Source organism: Nerophis lumbriciformis, linkage group LG09 (assembly GCF_033978685.3).
Source record: "Nerophis lumbriciformis linkage group LG09, RoL_Nlum_v2.1, whole genome shotgun sequence".
NCBI lineage: Eukaryota > Metazoa > Chordata > Actinopteri > Syngnathiformes > Syngnathidae > Nerophis > Nerophis lumbriciformis.
In genome coordinates, this window is record NC_084556.2 from 37,971,670 (window position 1) to 37,996,274 (window position 24,605).

At 38.7% G+C, this 24,605-nt stretch overlaps 1 protein-coding gene across 1 annotated transcript in view; it reads right to left on the reverse strand.

The window, feature by feature from the left end:
• Positions 1-200: 200 nt before the first annotated feature.
• Positions 201-24,605, reverse strand: part of sptbn4a (spectrin, beta, non-erythrocytic 4a) — a 102,306-nt gene continuing 77,901 nt past the window's right edge. The window contains exons 15-19 of the mRNA XM_061963218.2: positions 23,779-23,839; positions 23,429-23,697; positions 18,492-18,662; positions 18,321-18,363; positions 201-15,012 (exon numbers count right to left, since the gene is read on the reverse strand). Of these exons, the coding sequence (XP_061819202.1) occupies positions 14,716-15,012; positions 18,321-18,363; positions 18,492-18,662; positions 23,429-23,697; positions 23,779-23,839 (841 nt within the window). The 3' untranslated portion in view covers positions 201-14,715. The remainder of the gene's footprint in view (positions 15,013-18,320; positions 18,364-18,491; positions 18,663-23,428; positions 23,698-23,778; positions 23,840-24,605) is intronic.

The following is a 24,605-nucleotide window of genomic DNA, read 5'->3' on the forward strand; positions in this document are numbered from 1 at the left end:
AAACACTCTAACATAAAATCTGCTTAGTGAGAAAAAGTATCTTATTAGACAGAAAATAAGCAAATATCACCCTTATTTGAGATATTTAATCTTAATTACATTTCAGTTTTTGCAGTGTAGGGAAGTGTAGTGTGAGTATGGTAGAAGTATAAAGCACACACAGGATGTCCTACCAATATCAACGCACCATCACATTAGCATCAGCAAGTTGGGAGGTTTATTCATGTCTTAGCAGCAAGTTTGAATGTCGGTGAACAAAGACATACACTCTTCAGGGATGAAAGAAACAATGTCTGCACATTATTATTATTTTCCTGGGTCACAGTTTGTGCTGTCTCTCCAACTTTTGTTCTCATGGCGGAAAGAGAACAAAAAGTCTCTTGCATGTTGCGTGGAAGCGACGGAGAGCGACCATGTGGCACTGTGGAGTGATCGCATCCGGGGGTGAAAGCGCCGGGCGCTACGGGCCACGTCTTGCAATGGCAGCCTCGCTCTGGCTTCTCCCTGTCAACAACTACTTCCACCGCTCGTTCATGGCACTTATGTTCAAAGAGTGACAGGGAAATAAACATTCACATCACAAAATATGCTCGTTGCGCTCATTTGAAGGCAAGCACAGTCGTTACATTCCTGGTGGAACACAATACCGCGGCATCGGAACGTACCTTTTGGTCTTTTCGAAAGAAAGGAAGACTCTGAATTTGGATGTACAATATTTCCAAGGTGCGATGGGATCAAAGAGAACACTTTGGATGAAGAAGTATGTTTAACCCATAAGAAGCCAACACTTTCAATGTGTTCTGTACAACTTTGTGCTTGACTTGAACTCATCGAGGCAATGAGTGACGTACAGTTGGAACGGAGGATTCATATGGCTCCGTTTGTCGCGGTTTACCCGACACATGAAACGTGACAAATTGGGGGAGCGCACTATCCACTTTAGCCGCCAGATGGCAGTAGAGTGTTGAATGTATTCAAATTTGTTTTGCGGCAATTCCAACGTGGCGATTTCCATCATTTTCAGCTGACTGCATTGCAAAATGATTAACCGCGGACCTTCCTCTCACGCGAGATCCACTGGGAAACGTGGCCATATGAATCCCTTCCATACTGTAGAAGAAACAAAATAACAAACTAGCTTATCTCCTTGCCTACCATCTTTTTAAAACCATTTTAACAATTGAAATTAGGGGCGGGGGAATATGACAGATTATTTGATTAATTACGATTGGGACGAGGCTAAATCCATGGACAAACGTCCAAATATCGATTACTTAAAGGGGCTGTTTGGAATATTTATGCGTCTTCCTACAGGGCGCTAACGCTCCAATGAGTTTTAAGCATTATATACCGCCCTTTTACAGCTTTTAATACATACTGTAGCTAATGAAGTACATTATGTAGATTTGTATTATGATTGTTTGTATAGTCTGTTGCAACAACAAAAACTGCAAATCGTTAGTTACCAAACAAATTCCTAGGGCCAACGATCTATTTTTATTCAGTATATAATTAGCGGTTGCAAAAAATATATAGAGACTGGAAAATTCTGTACTGTATGTTCCGGTAAACCACTAAAGGTAACACAAAGGTGGGGTTATTGTTGTATTTTTTGGTAAATTTCTTTTTTTACTTTGAGCAAGTTGCAAAACAGCTCGTTTCAGTATGTGAAATAAAGTATTATAAAGATTAGGGATGTCCGATAATGGCATTTTTCCGATATCCCGATATTGTCCAACTCTTAATTACCGATACTGATATCGACCGATACCGATATCAACCGATACCGTTATATACAGTCTTGGAATCAACACATTATTATGCCTAATTTGGACAACCAGGTTTTGAAAAAAATAAAAAATAAAATAAGATAAATAAATTAAAAACATTTTCTTAAATAAAAAAGAAAGTAAAACAATATAAAAACAGTTACATAGAAAATAGTAATTTATGAAAATGAGTCAAATTAACTGTTAAAGGTTAGTACTATTAGTGGACCAGCAGCACGCACAATCATGTGTGCTTACGGACTGTATCCCTTGCAGACTGTATTGATATATATTGAAATATAATGTAGGAACCAGAATATTAATAACAGAAAGAAACAACCCTTTTGTGTGAATGAGTGTAAATGAGGGAGGGAGGTTTTTTGGGTTAGTGTACTAATTGTAAGTGTATCTTGTGTTTTTTATGTTGATTTAATAAAAAAAATAAAATAAAAAAATAAAAAACGATACCGATAATTAAAAAAAACGATACCAATAATTTCCGATATTACATTTTAAAGCATTTATTGGCAGGCCGATATTATCGGGACATCTCTAATAAAGATGGTTCTAAAATGTGGAACCAGCACGTAGAGAAAAAACACAGGCAGTAGTAGAGGAGAAATCATCATATATAATACTAATAATACAACTATCCCTCGTTTGTTGCTGTTAATTGGCTCCGGGCCTGACAGTAGTTAATTTCCACAAATTAGAAATTGTTATTTATAAATCGAATACAGCTAGTAGGGTTGTACCGATACCAAAATGTATTTCGATACTTTTCGATGCTTTTCTAAATAAAAAAAATGGCATTATTGGCTTTATTTTAACGAAAAATCTTAGGGTACATTAAACATATGTTTCTTATTGCAATCCAAGAACAATATTGTCCTTAAATAAAATAGTGAACATACAAGACAACTTGTCTTTCAGTAGTAAGTAAGCAAACAAAGGCTCCTAATTTAATCTGCTGACATACGCAGTAACATATTGTGTCATTTATCATTCTATTATTTTGTCAAAATTATGAAGGACAAGCAGTAGAAAATGAATGATTAATCTACTTGATCATTTACTGTTAATATCTGGTTATTTTCTGTTTTAACATGTTCTATCTACACTTCTGTAAAAATGTAATAATCACTTATTCTTCTGTTGTTTGGATAATTTCCATTAGTTTTGGATGATACCACAAATTTAGGTATCGATCCAATACCAAGTAGTTACAGGATCATACATTGGTCATAAAGTCCTCGTGTGTCCAGGGACATATTTACTGAGTTTATAAACATAATATGAATTTTAAAAAAAGGAAAAAATGTTTTTTTATTATAAAAAATATCGTAATCATTGTATTATTGACTGGATACACTCTTGTACGTGGTATCATTATAGTGGATGTCAAGTGTAGATTTACCAATGGCGTTTGTTTACATTGTGAAGCGCCAGCTTGTTTGCGGTGACGCCGGTGAGCTGTTGTATCCTTCTACGGTGTGTAGTGAAGCATGTTTAGCTAGTCCTCATCCTGCAGTGATAATAATACTTGTAAGAAACTTACTTTATTTATCGCCATGGAGGCGAGGATTAGTGATTTAAAAATAGCTAAAACACTGCCGACTAGATAAGCACGTTAGCCGCTAGCTAGCTAGCCATGTCTTAAAGCATCTCTTCCTGAGGGCGTTTCAGTGTTATAACTTCACCTTTATCGTTAGTTTTTAAGCCAAAATGCGTCCGTTCTCACTTTTCTGTCTACACACTGTTTCTGTGTGTAAGTACTCTGTGATTGTGCGCTGCCGAACATGCTCCTCTGCTCGTAAAACCAGCAATGTCACGACGGCGTGCCGTTATGCCCGTTAAAAAAAAAAAAAGAGAGAACCGGTACTTTTTATGATTCATCAGTATCGCAGTACTTTACTATACTGGTATACCGTACAACCCTAATAGCTAGAGCATAAAAACCCTGTTTACGACCTTGTAAATATGTTTCTAACATTATGAGTTCCCTTTAGAGATGAAATAACACCCACATATTCACCTTTACACCCCTTTAATCCAGTACAGTAATGCTGCCTGAGGCTGAGCCAATCAGTGGCCCAGACTCTGAACAACTTGCTCTAATTGGTTTGATTGACTACTTTGGTATTGATATTTTTACTTGTGTGCTTTGAAAATGTTTGATTTAGGTCAACAATACATAGAATATGCTTCAATTTAATCTGCGATAGAGCAAAGCCACAAACTCTGACACATGACGTGGCAATAGACAACATACTAATTCAAGATTCCCTGAATCGTAATCAAATCATGAAATGCCCAAATATTTCCACCTCTATTTGTAATTAATAAGTTGTCAAATATGACAGTTCAACAATCCATCCATCCATTTTCTACAGCTTGTCCCTCTCGGGGTCAAATAAACCATTTTTACTATATCTCAATTTATACAAAACAAGCTACAGTAGTACCTCACTTTTCACAAGGACCACTTTTCCCTGTGATTTGATTTGATAAAATGTTTGCCCGTTTTTTTGTATGTCATCTTGGGTATCGTACGACCAAACATTACGCACGCCAAAGTAATTTGTTTGCCCGTGGAATACAGCGCCCAAACAAAAAATCCCAGTCTTTGTACTTTTACAACTACAAAATAACCCTTATTGAAGCCAAAAAATATAAATATATGCGGGTTGTAAGACACAGTACTGTTGTGGACTTATCGAGTCACGACAGTGTGACGTGTCGTGCTGAAAAGTTCTGCGTTGCATATATGTGATTGCATCAGTTGATGTAAATAAAGCGATGTAACAAATAATAATGGACATAAAAACGCAAGAAGGCGAGAAAGAACTCGTAACAAAGTACAAAGGTCATGAAAAGTAAATGTTCATTCATCCAATTCATTTCTCATTTATATGTATTTCCTTTGTTTCCTGCAAGTACTGTAAAACTATAATTATATCTCCATAAAATGTGTTTTGTCATATTTTTGCATGTCTGGAATAGATAAGTTGTATTTCCATTTTTTATTTTTTATTTTAATTGCTTCAGTTCAGTTTTAGACATACTTTTTTGAGCAGGTTACTGACTAAAAGCCAGTCACCACTGAACAATGTAACATTAGTTTGACGTGAATTGGTAATATTTTAAGAAAAGAAATGTGTAGCCACCATCGTTTCACTTTCAAAGGCTGTGGCTTCTAACGGGTTAAAAGGACGTCTCCATCTGTAACTGCAATTTTTGCCTGAAATTCACAATCATTAGGAAAGACAAGAACACACATCTTTTTGCATTTTTAATGCATTCTAATTTGCAAATAAAAGTCCGCTTACAACAGAGTCAATGAGAGGTCCTCTAAAATAACCATCCAAAAAGCGCCAACAATACTCCATTTACCCAAGCATCAGTGATATTGTTATTAAGCGCTAAAGCAGACAAACTATTTTTTAGTGGCGCCATGATTACAGAGAGCTAATTAGCTTTTGCTGCTGTGTTGGCATCATCAACTGGTGAGCTGCTGCCTTGCCTCGGATTTTGGGGAAAGTTTATTCTAGATTAGAAATGAGGGACATAATCCGACAGGTTGGTTAACTTTGACAGCCAATTTAGACCCGGAGAAGGCGAGATAGACACAAAAAGACGCTTGGTTCCAGCTCCCTTTTTTTTTTCTTTGCAAGGATTATGAGTCATTCTTCCTCTAAACAAGAAGAACATCCTATTAGTCGACATCCTAATGACAGCAGACATTGTACAGTAAGTGATGTTTTATTATGTTTGTTGTCTCTCATGAAGTCTGCAGTGAGTAATAATCAGTGATGATGTTGAAGGAAAAAGCAAACGTTGTGATGCGTTTGTAAAATGATGCTTAAAATGATCAAACTACCTAAATATTAATTATTATGAATGTGCATGTTACTACATTGCATATATACACCTACAGCATGTAAATAAAACTCTAATGGTGTCATGTCTGTTGATCATGTTTTTGTTTTAGTCCTGTTCGGTTTTGTTTTTGGACTCTTTGTGCACTCTTGTTTGTTTTGTCACCATAGCAACCCATTAGTTTTCACCTGTCATGGCACGCACCTGTCTCACGCTTTGCACTCGCACACCTGTCACTAATCATGTCACTGCTATTTAAGACTGTCTGTTTCTGCTGATCGGCCTGGTGACATTATCTATCCATCCATAATACCTCTGCTACCCATGAGATTCTTGTTTATTATAGTTCATGCCATGCCACAGTAAGTGTTTTTGTTTCATGTTCATAGTTAATTGCCTTTGTGCTAGTCTTTTGTTTTCATAAGTCATGTTTGTTCTCCGCCATTGTGTGCGCCTTTTGTTTGCTTCCTTTTTTTGTAGTTTGTTAGTGTTTAAATAAAGATGTACTTACATTCACGCCTTGCCCGCGCCAACTTTCCTTTGCATTCCGGGAAAACAACACCCAAAGGACCACGTACTGACAAATGGAGGTGCTTGGATGTTTTTTTAAGCACTTTATATGCAGAATAGAGGCTCCATTGTAAGCGGACTTTTGCTCACATTTATTTACTATTTAGAATGCATAAAAAAAGAAAAACAAGTGTTCCTGTTTCACATAAGGATGGGCAACATTCCAAAAAAAGTGCAGTTCCCCTTTAGTTTTCTAATGTCCACAAACATGTAAAACAATGAACGGGTCGGTTCGTCTCACAGAATTTAATCATTTATTGATGTGCGCGTGTTCTTAATACGCACATTTAGCACAAGTTCCTATTTGGGCGTGGGGGAAAGAACATAAGAACATAAGAATATAAAAATACAAGCATATTTAAGTATGTCCTGTTGCTCTTCCCTGGTAAAAATGGCTCAATACAACTAGATTTCAGTGTACTTATATATGCTATGTTACTCATTAGTGACTTCTAATTTGCGTATTTCCTTTAAATGTCATAAACATTAATATATCGCAGTGACGGTTGTTTTTAATTGACTTAAAAGTGGATTAATAGTACAAAGGTTTTACTTTTACCCATTTTACGTCAGAGTACTGTTTTATTAGAGCACAGGGTTTCTGGATATACATACAAAGATAAGTATATACAATTCATGACTTGAACCACAGCAGATTTGCATTACAACTCGCTGTTGGTATTTGAGAATCAGGTTGGACTTCAAAATAAAAGACGCAACAGTCGTACAGAACTCTTCAGACGCCATAGTGTGAACATGTCAGCGCTTGGAAAATGAATAATAATAAAGATAGATAAGGGGGGGGTTTGGGGGTCGGGGGGCGTTTTGCTCATGGTTCATCCGGCAGAGAAAAGGAAGATGGAAGACAATCTTTGTGAGTCGTGGACCATGACTGCAAAATGTCTCCTTTGCACTAAATTATTGCAATTCCCCAAAATGATTTTCAGAACATAAAAAAAGGTTCAACAAGTGCACTAATAGACTATTTCATGCAGTGTTCAGCTTCCTGTCGTGTGTACAAAGGCATTGTGTCAAATCGTTTATCTCATCCTTTTCACGGAGAGCTCTCTTTTTTTTTCATTTTCTTTTTTTTTTACATGGATCAAAAGAATGTTGAATGACATCCAAAAAGCTAGGTGGGTAACACCAGCGTTCTGGTACATTAGCCACTTTTCCACCACACAAAATGTTTCTATTTCCTTGGAAAAAAAAAAAAAGCACGTTTCCACCAAAAAAAAAATCACCCAGTGATCACCCACATTTCAGGTAGTAACAACTATATTTTCCAGAAGTTTCCAAAACTTTGGTAGGTAGGGTTGTCAACTTACTAACCGATAAATATGGGACACCAGATTGTCTTCACCTCTATTTTTTTGTTGTCTTTTTTAGTTTGTGACTCAAACCTGAGTGTCATTAATAGTAATGATAATAATAATGGATTTGATTTTTATAGCACTTTTCAAGACACTCAAAACATTTTTACAGTGACTGAAGACCCATTATTCATTCAGTCCACATTCACACATTGTTGGTGGTAAGCTAAATTGACTGCCAATTTGCGCTTACGGCCTCTCTGACCACCACCAAACATTCACTAGTCTACATGGCACAAAGAGCAATGTGGGTGAATGCCTTGCCCAAGGACACAACGACCGCGACTAGGATGGCGGAAGCTGGAATCGAACAAGGAACCCTCAAGTTGCTGGATGGCCACTCAACCATCTGAGCCACGCTGCCCCTAGATGTTAGATGCATGCTTTGGAGTAACACCAATATTTTGTGTTATTTTGTGGGCTTTGTACCGAGGATGTCGTTGTGGCTTGTTCAGCCCTTTGAGACACTTGTGATTTAGGGCTATATAAATAAACATTGATTGATTGATTTTGTATTTGTTATTATGTTTATTTTTTGTTGAATTATTGCAGTGTGCTTAAGTGGAATCCTGATTCTCCCATGCTCTAGAGCAGTGGTTCTTAACCTGGGTTCGATTGAACCCTAGGGGTTCGGTGAGTCGGGCTCAGGGGTTCGGCGGAGGTCAAGACACACCCACAAAACATCTCCCTATCAACGTATTACGGATACGGCAACAGCAGAAGTCACACTAATTTGCAGGTGTGTAATTTGTTGTGAGTTTATGCACTGTGTTGGTTTTGTTCTTTGAACAAGGTGATGTTCATGCACGGTTCATTTTGTGCACCAGTAAAAAAAACATGGTAACACTTAAGTATGGGGAACATATTCACCATTAATTAGTTGCTTATTAACATGCAAATTAGTAACATATTGGCTCTTAACTAGTCATTATTAAGTACTTATGAATGGCCTTATTATAACTCTAACCCTCTAACCCTGGCCCTAACCCTATAACCCTAACCCTAACCAAATAACTCTAAATTAAGTCTTTGTTACTTAGAACATGTTCCCCTAGTGTCCAAAAAACTCTAAATTAAGTCTCCCGAGGGTCCAGCCTTTGACTGATATTTTTTACTCTTCCCCCCTTTCCTAATATCACCTTTTTCCCACCTTTTTAAGGAGCGCCGTAAGTGGCTGATCCGTTGGCGGTCCCGTCTTGTCTCCCTGTAACGTATGTCTGCTCTTAGTGGGACTGTGCCGAAAATGTAATTTCAGTTCTTATGTGTCTTGTACATGTTAAAGAATGGACAATAATAATTAATAAAGCATCCTGAATCCTGTTACTTAGAATATGTTCCCCATACTAAAGTGTTACCAAAAACATATATTCTTGTCTTCCATCCATCCATCCATTTTCTACCGCTTATTCCCTTTGGGGTCGCGGGGGGCGCTGGAGCCTATCTCAACTACAATCGGGCAGAAGGCGGGGTACACCCTGGACAAGTCGCCACCTCTATAACTTTGTCTTGAATTTCAAAAAAACATTTTATTTTTCACTAAAGAAGGGTTCGGTGAATGCACATATGACCTCCAACAAGGTTAAGAACCACTGCTCTAGAGTCATGTAGCTGTCTCCCACCCCTCCGAATCCTCCGGCGGACCTTTACGTGCATCCCCATGAAAAAATATTTTTAGCAGATGAGTGATTTTAAAATAAAAAAATCAATATTCCAAACATGAATAATGTAGATTCTGAAATAAATTAAATGCGGTAAATTGTAGTGAAGTCTGTTTGCTGCTAGTCTGATGTCGTAGTTTACTAGCTACAACTTGTGAGAAGAGCTATTTCCAAATAAAAACAACATTCTAAACATTGCTAATGTAAATTCTAAAAGTAGATTACTTGTCTGATTGTTTATTAACTGTAGTAAATTGTTGTAAAGTCCGATCACTGTTAGTCTGACATGGTAGTTTTGTTGTAGCTACAGCCCGGTTAGCTCGCTCGTATGACAAGCGATTTAGAAAATACTCATTCAAAACATAGCCAATGTAAATTCTGAAAGTAGATTAGTCATCTAATAAGTCATGAAGTGTAGTAAATTGTAGCGTAGTACATTTGTTCCTCATCTTACATCGTACTTTACGAGCTAGAGGTGTGTTAGCTAGCTCGTACAAAGAGATACGTCAAAATAAAGCAACATTCAAATTATGGCTATATTTATGTTGAGTAGCAAGTGATTGAATACCTGATAATACATGAGTGTTATTACTATGACAACCAATAATGCTTATAATGACTTACGTTTATGTGCTTTCCGATAGCCACCTCTTCGTAACATTCCCTTTTGATGGCTATACACCCTTTGGCACTTAGATTTTCCTTTTACCTTAGAAGACACCACTTGTTTGACATGAATGCGCAAAACTCAGGGTGAAGGATTGGTATTTGCTATTAGCATCAATGCTATGAGGCTAAATATCCATCCATCCATCCATTTTCTACCGCTTATTCCCTTCGGGGTCGCGGGGGGCGCTGGAGCCTATCTCAGCTACAATCGGGCGGAAGGCGGGATACACCCTGGACTAGTCGCCACCTCATCGCAGGGCCAACACAGCATTCACACTCACATTCACACACTAGGGCCAATTTTAGTGTTGCCAATCAACCTATCCCCAGGTGCATTTTATTTATTTCTGTACTAAATGAGTCATCTTCGGAACTGAAATGAAATAAACTAGGGGTGTCAACCTTAACGCGTTAACACATGTGATTAATACAAATACATTATCGCGTTATCAAATATGAATGATGATTAATCACTTCCGGGTTGAGGCTTAGGCCATGTCTACACTAAGTCGTTTAACCCCTTAAACTAATAATTATTTAGCCTAAGCCCCGTTTCAGCCACACTAAACCAGCATTTAAGGTCCCCCTCCTCGGACAAATTTTACACGGCTAAAAGCGCTGTGTATTTCTTGAATCTCCGGCACTTAGCTTTGTATGGACTCATTGATGGTTTACAAACTGAGTTCGGAGAGGAAGTGACGCCAGAAAGACTGCGCCCACACAGGAAGTGATGTCAGAAAGAACATTGCCAGCTTCATAATAAAGCGGTTTCGTAACTCGGAGGTAACCACTGGAAATATGGAGGCGAGTCATCCAGACATGCCCGTGTTTCTCCTTATTCTACATGTACAGACGCTTGTGGAAATCACACATGAATACCTTAAGAGAAAGCGATTGCAGCTATTTGGGATACAACACTTCTCAGACAGCAAGAGAACTTTCGAATGTCAGCTGTGATTCTACTTAGCGAAAAACTTTGTCCATTTGTCAAAGGAGTGTCAACGAGAATGCGAGCTCCCGTGGATGTGATAAAAAAGGTAGCGTGTGCTTTGTATTACCTGGCCATCGAGAGAAGACTACGGAAAACGGCGATTGCTTTTGGACTGGCAAAGCAGACTGTATCAGTTATTGTCCACCATGTATGTCGCGGACTCAACGCCTAGGTCCAGAGTATATAAAGTCACCAAAATGAATGGACAATGAAGGTGAAGGCAAAAGAGTGAGGAGTGTCCTGACCAGATATCTAGATCCCTAGTTTGATTGATGTAAAATGTTCTTTATCACATTGTTTACGTGTCTAATAAAGGTTTTATTAATTTATGATGGCTCAGGTGTGATTCACTACAATAGGGCTCCAAAGCACACTGGATTCCAGTTCATTGAAATACCACAACACTGGATATTGTTCAGATAAGTTTAATTTAAGAACTTGCACACAAAGCAACACTGGATGTGACTATGACGTGCGCATTTTCCGCGCATGCGTACTACGTTGTGTTGCGCCGGCGGACGGAGGGGGGGAGGGGGTCTTAAACGGTGGCATTGTTGTGTGTGGACAAGGATAAGGTTAGGTGGGATTTACCTGGATAACCTTATCCGGCTTAGTGTAAACGGGGCCTTAACCCAGAAAACGCACGCATTTGTGACGCAGTCTGTGATCAAAACAGAACTTTGGATAAAACTAAGGTAACTTGTCGGTATTGCAGCTACAAACGTTCTTCTCATCGGCTCACATCAAGTTTAAAATACCATCTTAAAGCGAAACATGCACTCGAAGATGGTGTTGTCAATTCCTCTTGAAAACTTATTTTGTAAACAGCAACTGGCGACAAATCTTGTGACTTTTCCCGGGGATATTGGAGACTTTGTTGTGTCTTGTAGACTCTGAGGTGAAAGCAAGCAGCAGTCAGCATCCTAACTACATGCTAGCATGAATGCTAGTGACCGACAAGAAGCAGAAGAGAACGCAACGCTAGCAAAGTCTGCTGATTCAATGTTGTCAACAAAAGTAGCACAGTTAAGTTAAACACATGCCTTTGCTAAACGGGCAGTCACCGCATGCAGGACATCTAACATCTGTGAAGACCAAGTCCTGCAAGAAGATGTCATTCGTATCACCACGGCCGATCTGTCGTACAATACTTTGGAGAGGCACAATTACAGCAAGGATAAACCAACTGTGCTACACAAACAAGAGCATCAAGTTGCAACTACAGACTGAATGTGAATTTATTTTGCTTCCTGGAGAACGTTGGACATCTGTATGTAATCACAACGAGCTGGAGTTGCATTGAACCAAAATAAACAAATAAAATAAGAGATCAGGATTGTCATCTGAAAAGGTACAAAAACTTGTTTTAAAAACTGCTTAAACTAAAGAAGAGTAAATGGTGCACTATGTTAAGTTGTTTATGAGTGCGTTTGCCACATTATTGATTAGTAACTGTACCTTGTTTGCAAGATTATTGCAAACTGCAAAGACTCCCAAAATGTGCAATTAATTTTTACTACACTTATTTTGAGCAAATCAATGACTTGCAGTTCTGTAAAACATTTAAAAAGCATTCCTGTATGACAATCTGACTAGCAAATAGCATTTGTTTAAATTGTATCTATGCAAGCAAATGATAACCCCTGATTAATGATGATTAATCACAAGTTTAGAGTGTTAATAATCTGATTAAAAAAATGAATCACTTGACAGCTCTAAAATAAACATCCATCCATCCATTTTCTACCACTTGTCCCGTTCGGGGTCACGGGGGATGCTGGAGCCTATCTCAGCTGCATTCGGGCGGAAGGCAGGGTACAATACACCCTGGACAAGTCGCCACCTCATCACAGGGCCAACATAATAATAATAATGGATTAGATTTATACAGCGCTTTTCTATAGACTGGACAATCAAGGCTATCATAGAGAACTGAGAACCCATCATTCATTCACTCCACATTCACATCTTAGTGGTGGTAAGCTACATTTGTAGCCACAGCTGACCTGGGGTGGACTGACAGAAGCGTGACTGCCAATTTGCCACCAAACATTCATACACATTAATACACCACTGGGAGCAAGGGTGAAGCGTCCCAATGCCTGTTCTCTTCCTTGTGTGATAAGACATCTTTCTGAATGTTATGCACATCGTCGAAAGGCTAGCTTTGTGTTTCATTTGCTTCCTTTAGTAAAAAAAAAAAATAGATTACCCAATGTGTTTATATACATTTTGTTGGGGTATGTAGTTTCTTAATGGGGGTAAGATGTTCCCAATAAGCGTACATGTTATTCATGTTAGCATTTAAGCTAGGTAACCAGCCATTCGCAACACTATCTTGCTTCTCCTGTGAGTGTATTAAACTAAGGTGAACAATAACGGTTTTACAATAGCTTTAATATAAAAAGATAATGTGATGTAAAAAAAATGTATGTATCCTTGTGTTTGCCATTACAGACTGCAGTATTACTGTGAAATGCACATTCTGTGAAAAGCAGATGCCCATTGTCTTAAACTTTCCTCTGGTGTTGCGTCATATGCTCTCCCCCCACCAAACTGTGCCTACTCCCCCTCTCCCACCTTGTATTCAATGTAAAAGAGCAAAGCGCTCCTTCCTCAGCGTGCATTTCTTCCATACTTGCTAAGAATGTGACCTGTGCCTTTTGAACTGCTTGAGCTTTTCAAATAAACCTAAACGAGACAATTTGTTTGACTACTTGATTAGAAAATTTCCAATTCATTAATACTAAAAAAAACACCAAAAAAAACACAGTTAATCTTTAATAGCAATAATCATTACATCCCCTATCTTAACCATTAACTGTGTCATGAGTTTAACTTAATGAAATATTGTGGCCAATTGGTGTGACCAAAGAAAAAAATATATCACTCCACTTCAATTTAAAGACACCATAGGCCATTCCAGAAGGTTAATAATAAATAGGTTTGTGCTTTTCCTATTTACCATTATTCTCTTTTTGACTAATTTCCCTTGATCAACCTTTTCTAACATTCAACACAACACAATAATACAACTATGTATGAATACTGCATGCATATATAATATTGTATCGATATCTGTATTGGCCAATACTCTCGGGCATCCCTAATCGGCTGTACTTTCTTAATGGGACAAGACTAATTTGCGTCCTGTCCCTAATATGGGGGTGAGAATGCTTGCTGGTGGAAACGCAAACGACAAAAATGACAAAGATTACACACAAAAAAGTAATCAATGTTTGGTGGAAAAGGGGCTACAAATCTATAATTTCCATGTGGTGGGATTCCAAGTTTTAAAGATTGAGTATTTTTTTATTTATTTTTTTTGACGTTTCTAAGGTGCAAGACAGGGTAAGCTCATGTGCGTGGGAAATCATATCAAATAATTCAGGTTCACATTTGCAACTACTTTGTGTTTTGTTTGCTTTCATCTCTCACTATTAGAGAGAAGAACATAAAAAAGTATATTGCTTCAAAAGTTTTTTTTTTTTTTAAGTCATTATTGTGAACTTCCTTAGACAGACAGACATGGCATCAGTCATTTTAACATACGGAAAGATGGATCCAAGAGAATAGAGGCCACAGCCTCCATCGTTGCCTCCACTTACCAGCAGGTGGCGCAATGCAAGCACTGATGCGCTGCCACAGGTGAAGGGGAGGCGAGACGAGTTAGTCACAGTTCGAATAGTCTCGTCCGTGGACTGTGGCCTCGGTGTGCCTCAACTCTTGGACTGAGGCTCTGCAAACATGCTCCTCATTCATACAACCACGTACAGCAATTGTCAGTAAAACTCAACCCAAGATCTTCATTTGCTCCTCCCAGATGTGCTGGAGCCCCCCGCCCCGCCCTCCAACTTGTCAGCGATTTCTGACGTGTCTAACTTGTCGGAGCCGTCCCCTTTCTCTGACCTCTCCTTTTCAGACCTCTCTTCGCCGACCATCTCCGATCTCTCCGACCTGGCGTCCGCGTCCCCCTCGGACTTTTCTTTCCTCTCCGAGCAGTCGCCATCCATGGCGGAGGTGACGGGCTTATCCCACACGACCATGGCCTCGTGCTCAGCTATGCAGGTAGTGATGCTGGAAGTCCAAGCCTTCAGATCCTCCTACACAGAGCAGCAAGACCCGGTAATGACACAGTACACATGTATGGTTTTACTGGACAGTCTATCACTTTTAAAGTATGGTTTATTGTAACAGAGACAATTTTTATTTAGTTTTTTGGCAAAAATAGCATTACATCAAGGTTATGAATGCATTTGTATTTTAACTCAGTACAAATGTGGCTTACTACTGTAGAATCTATCATTGCGGTGCAAACATCTCATGCCCTGTCTGCATTAAGCCGGATAACTCCTTAAACAAATAATTATTTAGCCTAAGCCCCGTTTCAGCCACACTAAACCATCGTTTAAGGGCCTCCTGTATTTCTTGAATCTCTGGCTCTTAGCTTTGTATGGACTCATCGATCGTTTACAAACTAGAAGTGACGTCAGAAAGGACGCGCCACAGCCAGCTTCATAACAGACGCTTGTAGAAATCACACATGAAAACCTTAAAAGAAAGAAACGTGCGATTGCAGCTATTTTGGATACAACACATCTCATACGGCAACATGGCAATGTTGAGCGACGGTTTTGGATAAGGCCTGGAAGAAGGCAGCCTGGTGGGATATGTTTCTCAACGAGTGTGTTGTGCCACAGGAACGGCAAGAGAACTTTGGAATGTCCAGGTCGGCTGTGATTCTACTCAGCGAAATACGTTGTCTATTTGTCGAAGGGGAGACGACGAGAATGCGGGCTCCCGTGGACGAGGGAAAACTACGGAAAACAGCGAATGCATTTGGACTGGCAAAGCAGGCTATCAGTTATTGTCCGCGATGTATGTCGAGCGATTACTCGACGTCTGGTTTTGTACTCCATAACTATTTGTGAAGCCATGAAGTGGTTGCGACCGTCAAGTACGACCGCCAATTTCAGCCTACAAGCAAAATGTCCTGACCAGATATCTAGAACCCTAGATTGATTGTTGTAAAATGTTCTTTATCACATTGTTTACTTGCACACGTCCATTAAAGATATGATTCATGTATGATGGCTCAGGTGTGATTCACTTCAATAGTCTAACAGCTGCTGATGGTGAGGCAAGCAAGTTTTACTGTTGATAGAAATGTGGCAATAGACTACTTTGAAACACAGGGTAAGGATACACTTCCAGGTCAGAGATAACTATTGAGATAGATAGATATCTACATATATCCATATTTAAGAGTTATTTCTTTCAATAGTCATGTTTGAAATAAGTAGTGTTTTCTCTTTGTGCTCTTTCTATTTTTTCTCCATCTCATGACCGATTGTACACTTTGAATTACCTTGGGCTTGGAATGTGGGAAGTGGAAGTACTCCTTTTTCTTACCTTATCCTGTCTCTTCTCAGAGTAGAACAATTGACTTGTGTATTACTTCTGGAGGGTGGGGGCGAGGGACATATTGAAGAACACAGCTCTTCGGTAAGGTTTTCAGATCAACTTGGCTACGCAATTGAATGTGTTGTCCTAGGCTGGTCTCTTCAAAGCTTTGAAAATAAATTACAAAATACCTATTCTGTTCTGGTGATAATTCAAACTCAGCTTATATGTCATCAAAAGAACTTGGGATTGACCAGTAACTTAAATTCCCTTGGAGGAACATCTGGTCCAAGTGCAACACTACACACGCATTTTTTTTCCCGCATGCGTACGAGGTCATGTTGCGCCTCCGGACGGAGGGGGAGGGAGTCTTAAACGGTGGTATTGTGTGTGTGTGGACAAGGATAGAGTTAGGTGGGATATAGCCTGGATAACCTTAGCGTAGAAGGGGTCTCAGAAACATCCCAAAACAGGAAGTTTACACTTCCATGTTTGACAGTAGGGATGCTGTTGTTGGACTCATATTCACCATTTTGGGTCAGTTACTGTGCTCCAAACTCCTTTGACATCATTAAACATTTCCTCCCATTGAATTCTGGGCTGCTCCCTCACCTTTCTCACAAGCATCCTTACACTCCAGAGCGAGAATTGTTATCTTGTATTTTTTCCATTCATGACTTATTACACGTGGGCTCTTTCTCACCAAGCTTCTTTCTGATTGTCTTATTCCAGTCTTGTGTAGGTCTACAATAGTGTCCCTTTGACAGCTCTTGAAGGAGAGGTTTGATGGGAGGTTTTTGTGACAGGTCTCTTTTATCCACCTGAGTTGAGATGAAGAGCTGCAATGCCCCGATCCAATATTGATATCAAGTTTGATATCAGCAAAAAATCGGATTCTATGGCTCGCATCTAAATATCTCCTATACAATCAGTCCTGCAGCATGTTTACTTGTGCAAAGTTGGACAGCCAGTTAAAATCTAAATGTCCTCCAATAAATACACACGGTTGGTCTTTTTCTTGTATTTTAGTCAAGTCAGTTACAAAAGGTAAACATGGTAGGATATAGGCTACTAGCAGCAAGCAGCTACACGACAGCTAAGCACACAATAGCACACAAGCTAGACATACGTAGTAAGTGTCCTTAGTTGAATAATATTGCTGTCCAAAACAGCACATTTGTTATTACAAAAAAGTATCAAACAATTACAGTTGCATACAATTTACAGATACAAAGTCTCCAGCGCAGAAGTGTTTTAGAAAGTATACTGTAACAAACGTGTCCGCATTATTCAACTTACTGCACCATGAGCTATCCTTAATAAATTGCTATGGTCACAATGTGTCACCACAAAAAAACAACTAATTGCCACTCCACTTTAACTTAAAGACAGCATAAGTCCATTCCAGACGGTTATTAATACATAGCTTAGTGTTGTTCATACCTACCATTAATTGTTCTCTGTTTGACTAATTTCATTTGATCAAGCCTTTTCAACATTCCACACCACAAAATCATAAAAGTCTGTATGATTCTTGCTGATACCGTATCGGATCAATATCGATTCCAGGCTATACTCTAGGACACTCATATTAAGGAGTATTTTCTTATAGGGACAGGACAAATTTCTGTGCTTCATAAACAAATAACGGGTCTGTTGGGGTCCCAATGCTTGCTGGTTCTCAAACTAATACTAATGAATAACTTTGATTTGATTTTATCATCGGGATTTTTTAAAAATAAGATCCTGTCTCATTCTGTTACAATAAACAATCCATACAAGTTATAGACTGTTTATAGCTTCGTAAATAGTTAACTCAACCAAATCAGCATGGGTGCGGATATTTCTTTACAAGTTCATGGAAATGTTGGTGGAAAATAATTAATAATGAAAAAAATACTAAAAACAAATATTAAATATAATAATATATTATAATAATATCTATATTTTTTTATGTTGTAATGCTTGCACAACTCCACTTTGACACTAATTCATAAAATGTTCTTACCTCGTCTTTTGCATGAAATACAAAGTTATTTCCGTCGTTGACTCTGTTCAAGAGAAAATAAGTAGTGCTTAGTTTCTCATGCAATAACAATCATAGAACTAATTCATTTGTCACTCATTTACTACACACTGTAATAATAGGCTGGTGAAGGCACAATCATACAGATCTTACTGAAGAATGAAGACATTCTTCTTCTTCTTGTACCCCAAAGAAGGATCGAATGAGCATTCGGAAAGGTCAACAGAAGGCTCTCCGTTGTATGTTGTGTTGTGGTTTCTGGCGTCCTTATAGAAGGTCAGCTTGCCCTCTTTCAGCACACAATAGACATTCAACCAGGATTTGCTAGAAAGGAAATAATGAAGGTTAGAAGTACAGCTGAAACGATTCCTCGAGTAACTCGAGTAATTCGATTACAAAATATATTCCAGGAATTCTCGCTGCCTTGAGGCGTCGTTAATTTTTTGTTTTTTTTACGGCATTTTGCCTTGTTTAGTAGTCAAAATTCACGTTTCGCACAGACTGTTTAGGTATTGCACAGCGTGTTTACGTCACAGATCATACGCCCTCTGCACTGCACAACACCGCTCCTTTAAATACGCTTGAGTTTAGTAAACTTTTTCGCAGGCATAACTGGTTATGGCAGACGCCGCAGAAAGCAGTGGACAAGAGACATAGCAAAATGAGGGAATTAAGAAGCGTCAAAAGTTGTCTAAGGTGTGGGAACACTTCACACTAAAATGGAAGTAAAACGCGGTCGTATGCAAAGATTGCTAAGTGGCGCTCGCATACCACAATAGCACAAGTTCGATGCTGCAGCACCTGTCAAGAAAGTATCCAATTGAGGGACGTCCAGAAGCGAGGTAAGTCATCTATTATCAAATGTAAACGCAAAAGTTGTGTTGGTAAAATAAATATTATTCATTATGATAACCAGGATGTGTTCTTTCACTCCCGCGAAGTCATCAAATGCCGCCAAAAGGTGTTGAAAACTAACAATGCTATCCGAGCTGTCATGTTCAATTAGCCTTTCATTAGTAACCACGCGAAAGTAGTCGTGCAAAGTTATTCGGGTTATTCAAGTCATGCAATCACATGCTACTTGGATAGCTTGCACTTGCATCCACTATAGTCTTTATAGCATAGGCGCCGATCTACATTTCTGCCAGTGGGTGCTTGCACGGGCGATAAATCTGACGCTACTTTTCTGAGCATGCACAGTTTTTGCTTGGTGGTAAATCACCATTGGTTGCACATTTCAAATGCAGTATTGAAGGCACTACCTAGTCCACTTTTTATGTTTGGTATAATGAAAACTGTTATTATTGTTTTAAGAATATAGTTTTATTTTAACTTTCTCAGGGAATATTAATTTTGAACTAATTTTGTATATATGTGTTTTCATCTCAAACATGATGGCAAAATGAACATTGATTACTATTTTGCATGCAAAAAATACAATAAACTGTATTGCATTCTTAAAACTTAAAACTGTTGTCGTCATTATTAAGTGGTTTGTCTTTTTATATTGTTTATGAAAACATCTCAGCGGATTTGCGTGGAGAAACCACCATTTAATCTGCACTGTATAATAATCATCAAAAACGCACGAGGGACAAGAACTTAGTTAATGCGGTCACACCACACAGCACATAGGGCTGTGAGCGCACCTGTTTTTATTAGCACACACAAATTGGCACAATCAACCACGGACGCATTTCAGCTGTGCGTGTCAGCCTTCAATAATGAAAACAGGCGTTTAGGAAATAAAAGACAATTAGGCCAAACGCAATAATTGAGGGCACATCTTAACATGTATAATTAAACCTTAATTAAGCAAAAAATATTGCTCCGGCCCGGCTGCACCAAATAATAATATAAATCCATTTAATAAAGTCAAAATACAAATAAGGCAACAAGAGAAGTATCCCACACTTCTCTTTTGTAAACTAAATTTGTGCAGCCGATATGGGCATTTACAGCAACAATGTGATTTTCCTGAGAAGCTGGACAGGACCAAAAAAAAGAGAATGAAAGAAAAAGAAAGCAAAAATATGATTTATTCGATTACTCGATTAATCAATCGGGATATTCGATAGAATACTCAATTACTAAAATATTCGATAGCTGCAGCTCTAGTTAGAAGTCAATATGTGTCTTGAGTTAACTTTTTCGGGTTGCAGAGGATCCAGCATTTATTTGCCAATGCAAGGGATGTTCCACCAAGGAAAAACTATACAATGTCGGTAAATATATGCTGAGATATTCAGAACAGCCACAGTTTTGTGTTATAGGTGACAAAGCAGATAGTTATTAATAGTACATAGGAATGTAATGTTACCAAAATCTCACAGTATGATATTATCACGGTATTTAGGCCACGGTACTTTGTGGTATATGTCCAAAAAAGTGTTTAGGATAACACACTTACTGTAATTGAACACAAAAAAAATGCTTAAATGTTATTTATTACTACAAACATGCATTTTTATGTGCAAATAATTGTGCAGGAACAGCCACTGTTTCAAGAAAATATAAAAAAAGAATTACAATTGAGTGATTTTAAAGTGTCAATGTAACATCCAGTGTAAAACAATAATGTTCACTTTAGTGTCTTTCAACTTTTACTTTCTGACAAGCAGTGTCCTCCACAGTGGACATGTTTATATCAGTTTGGAAAATGCTGTTTCTCAGAAAAGTTAACTAACAATTTAACTTTTATTAATGTAAAACCCTGAGAAACTGATGTTTGGCCTCACTGGCTTCAAATATATTTTCTGGGTGACAGTTTATGAGGTGGCGACTTGTCTAAGGTGTACGCTGCCTTGTCCAGGGTGTACGCTGCCTTCTGCCCGAGTGCAGTTTTTTAGTTTCCTCATATTTACCGCAGTGTACAATTTTTTGGGGGGTGTGATTACCTCTGTGTGGTTCAATGTGACCGGCTGGATCTGTGTTGGCTTGGAAACACTCAAAAGGAAAGTGGCATACTTGGCTTTACAGAACGCTGACTTTCTTACCTCCGCCAAAAAGGTTATGTTTTCGCCAGGGTTTGTTCGTTTGTTTGTTGGCAACATAACTTTGTAAGTTATGAATACATTTCGATGACATTTTCAATAAATGTCCAAAAAACTATTTCTCTCATCCTATGAACACACTTCCTGCTTACAGCGTTTCACGCCCGCCACCTTGTATGTACCAGAGGATTCTGGGAGATATATTGTATTTTCAGCGCCCCAAAAAAACGATAAACTAAGTTTTTGTTTGATACCATCACCGATCACTGCAATCCTGTCAATGGGAGAGGACACAAGGAAAAAGGGTAAATGTAAATGTGGAATTTGTGAATGTGAAGTGAATGACTGATGGATGAATTGGTTTTGAGTGTCCAGAAAAGTGCTATTTTAAATAGCACTTTCAAAATCTAATAATATATATGTATATCTATTTTTGGCCATGTTGCCCAGCCCTATGTTAAACCACTAAAGACGTAAGCTTGTGGGTGGTGTTTTTTTGGTTTATAAAATATAACTTTGTGCAATTTGCAATTAGCCCCTTTAACATACTCAGTAGTTCAACTACCTTTGTTCTGGCGCTCCTTTCTGTGGATGTGACGCCCCCAGCAGGTAGTGCAAGGTAACGTATTTGGAAACTGCGCGCAAGGGCAGCATTTCCGTAAAGCGAGTTGATGTTAGTGAATATGCACAAATCAACCGTAAACTGCAGGGGTGCTCACACTTTTTCTGCAGGCGAGCTACTTTTCAATTGATCAAGTCGTGGGGGTCTACCTCATTCATATATATAATTTATATTTACTTATTTATGAAATATATGTTTTTGTTAACAAGTTAAAGGTGTTTAATGATAATGCAAGCATGTTTAACACATATAGTTAATATTGTTAAAAAATTAAAGGTGTTTAATGTTAATACAAGTATGTTTAATACATATAGTTAATATTGTTAACAAGTTAAAGGTGTTTAAAGATAATGCAAGCATGTTTAACACATATAGTTAATATTGTTAACAAGTTAAAGGTGTTTAATGATAATACAAGCATGTTTAACACATAGTTAATATTCTTAATAAATTAAAGGTGTTTAATGATAATACAAGAATGATTAATACATATAGTTAATATTGTTAACAACTTAAAGGTGTTTAAAGATAATACAAGCATGTTTAACACATATAGTTAATATTGTTAACAAGTTAAAGGTGTTTAAAGATAATACAAGCATGTTTAAGACATATAGTTAATATTGTTAACAAGTTAAAGGTGTTTAAAGATAATACAATCATGTTTAACACATATAGATTCTTTCTTTCATGAAGACAAGAATATAAGTTGGTGTATTACCTGATTCTGATGACTTGCATTGATTGGACAGTGGTGCTGATAATGTCCGCATTTTCAAATGGAGGAGAAAAAAAGTCCTCCTTTCTGTCCAATACCACATGAAAGTGGTTGGTTTTTGGCATCTTATTTGTCCAGCTTCCGTACTCCTTTGTATACACTTTACAAGAAATACATTGCCGGCAAACTCCGTAGCTTGCTAGCTTGTGCACGCCAGCTTTCTGAGACTCTTATTTTGTTAGCGCAACTGTGCAACTGTGCAGTCGGTCTTTGGAGTTTTGACGACAGGTACGGCGCCAGAGTGTGTTGAAATAAAGTGTTTCTCGTCTTCCAGTCTGTAATTTTAATTAGCTGGCAGCAGCCAGCGTCATCTCAGAAGACCCTCGGGTGCCGTGAATGTCAATCAAGTGACGAAAGTGACGTCATAGTGAAGATTTATGATGGCTCATTTTTAGGACTATTTTTTTAATGCCTAGCTGGTGATCGACTGACACACCCTCCGAGATCGACCGGTAGCTTGTGATCGACGTAATGAGCACCCCTGGTATACTGTATATATTGGCACAAATATCCAATATCCAACTGCTTCTGGCCCTGGTACCCCACAAATATTTAGAACTGCTCGTCAAAAAGTTTAGCCACCTCTGTTCTAATTCCTAAAACGTTTGTTCTTATTGAGAATGTAAACTAAGCCTGAAAGTTCCTGACTCAGCACGCCAACGTGTATAAGAAATGGGTGTATTGGGGACTGCTGTACCTGGTGGGGCTCCTCTGTTGACCTTCAAGATCAGAGGTTGTAGCCTTTTTGCGGTACAGGAAGCCTTCGTTGTGTGCAGTGTGTGAAGGTGGCTGAGGTGTCGTTGGGGCACCGGTAGCAGGAGCTGAGCGAGAGCGACGATTTTCTTCGGGCTCCTTTGGACGGGGCCTCCTGCGTGGTTTGGGTCGGTCTCGGGCACGAGGGCGTCCATCAAAACGAGTCACCGGTGCAGAGAGGCTGCTTGGAGGCCGATAGGGCTCTCCTCTGGCCTGACGTTTAGAGTTTTAGAAAATGAGACATGACGAAAGTTGCAAATCATTCACTCCAGGTCACTGTGGGAGACAACTTACATGTGCTGCTTCTCTCTCCTGGACTTGTTCCACGATCTCCGCCATAGTAGATCTCTTATCCCTGCAGTGACAGAGGGCATGAGTCACCTATATGAACTGGTTCTTTATTTTCCTTCATTATATACAATTGTTTGATCAAAACAAAATAAATTGTAGACAATGACTAAACAAAAGTAAACACTACTATCCACTACTACAGATCCTCGACTCTCTGCTCCTATACTCTCCAACCGGCCGAGACAGACAACAAAACTTAGGTATTGTTCAAAGCTTCTCCTCGAGAGGGAGTTTTTCCTTGACTCTGTCACCAAATATATCAAATGGAGTAAAGACATTTAGAGGACCAACAAACTTGAGCAGGCTCGATGGAAAATCTTGGTCAAGTTTTTGGGGGACATAAGTGGGATTGGGCAACAAACTGTCCATACCCCATTGAGGGATTGCTATGATTAACACGCATCATGCATCGGGACGGCGTTGCTCAGATGGTAGAGCGGCTGTGCCAGCAACTTGAGGGTTCCAGGTTCGATTCCAGCTTCCGCCATTGGGCAAGACACTTCAACCCCCTTTCTACCAATGCCACTCACATTGGTGAATAAATGTGTATGAATGTTTCGTTGTGGTCGGAGGGGCCGTAGGTGCAAATTGGCTGCCATGCTTCTGTCAGTCTACCCTAGGCTACAAATTTAGCTTACCACCATTACGGATTGAATTAATGATGGGTTCTCAGTTCTCCGTGAAGTGCTTTGAGTGTCTAGAAAAAGTGCCATATAAATCTGATCCGTTTTTATTGGTGGTGTTGTTATTGTGTTTAAAAAATAACAGGG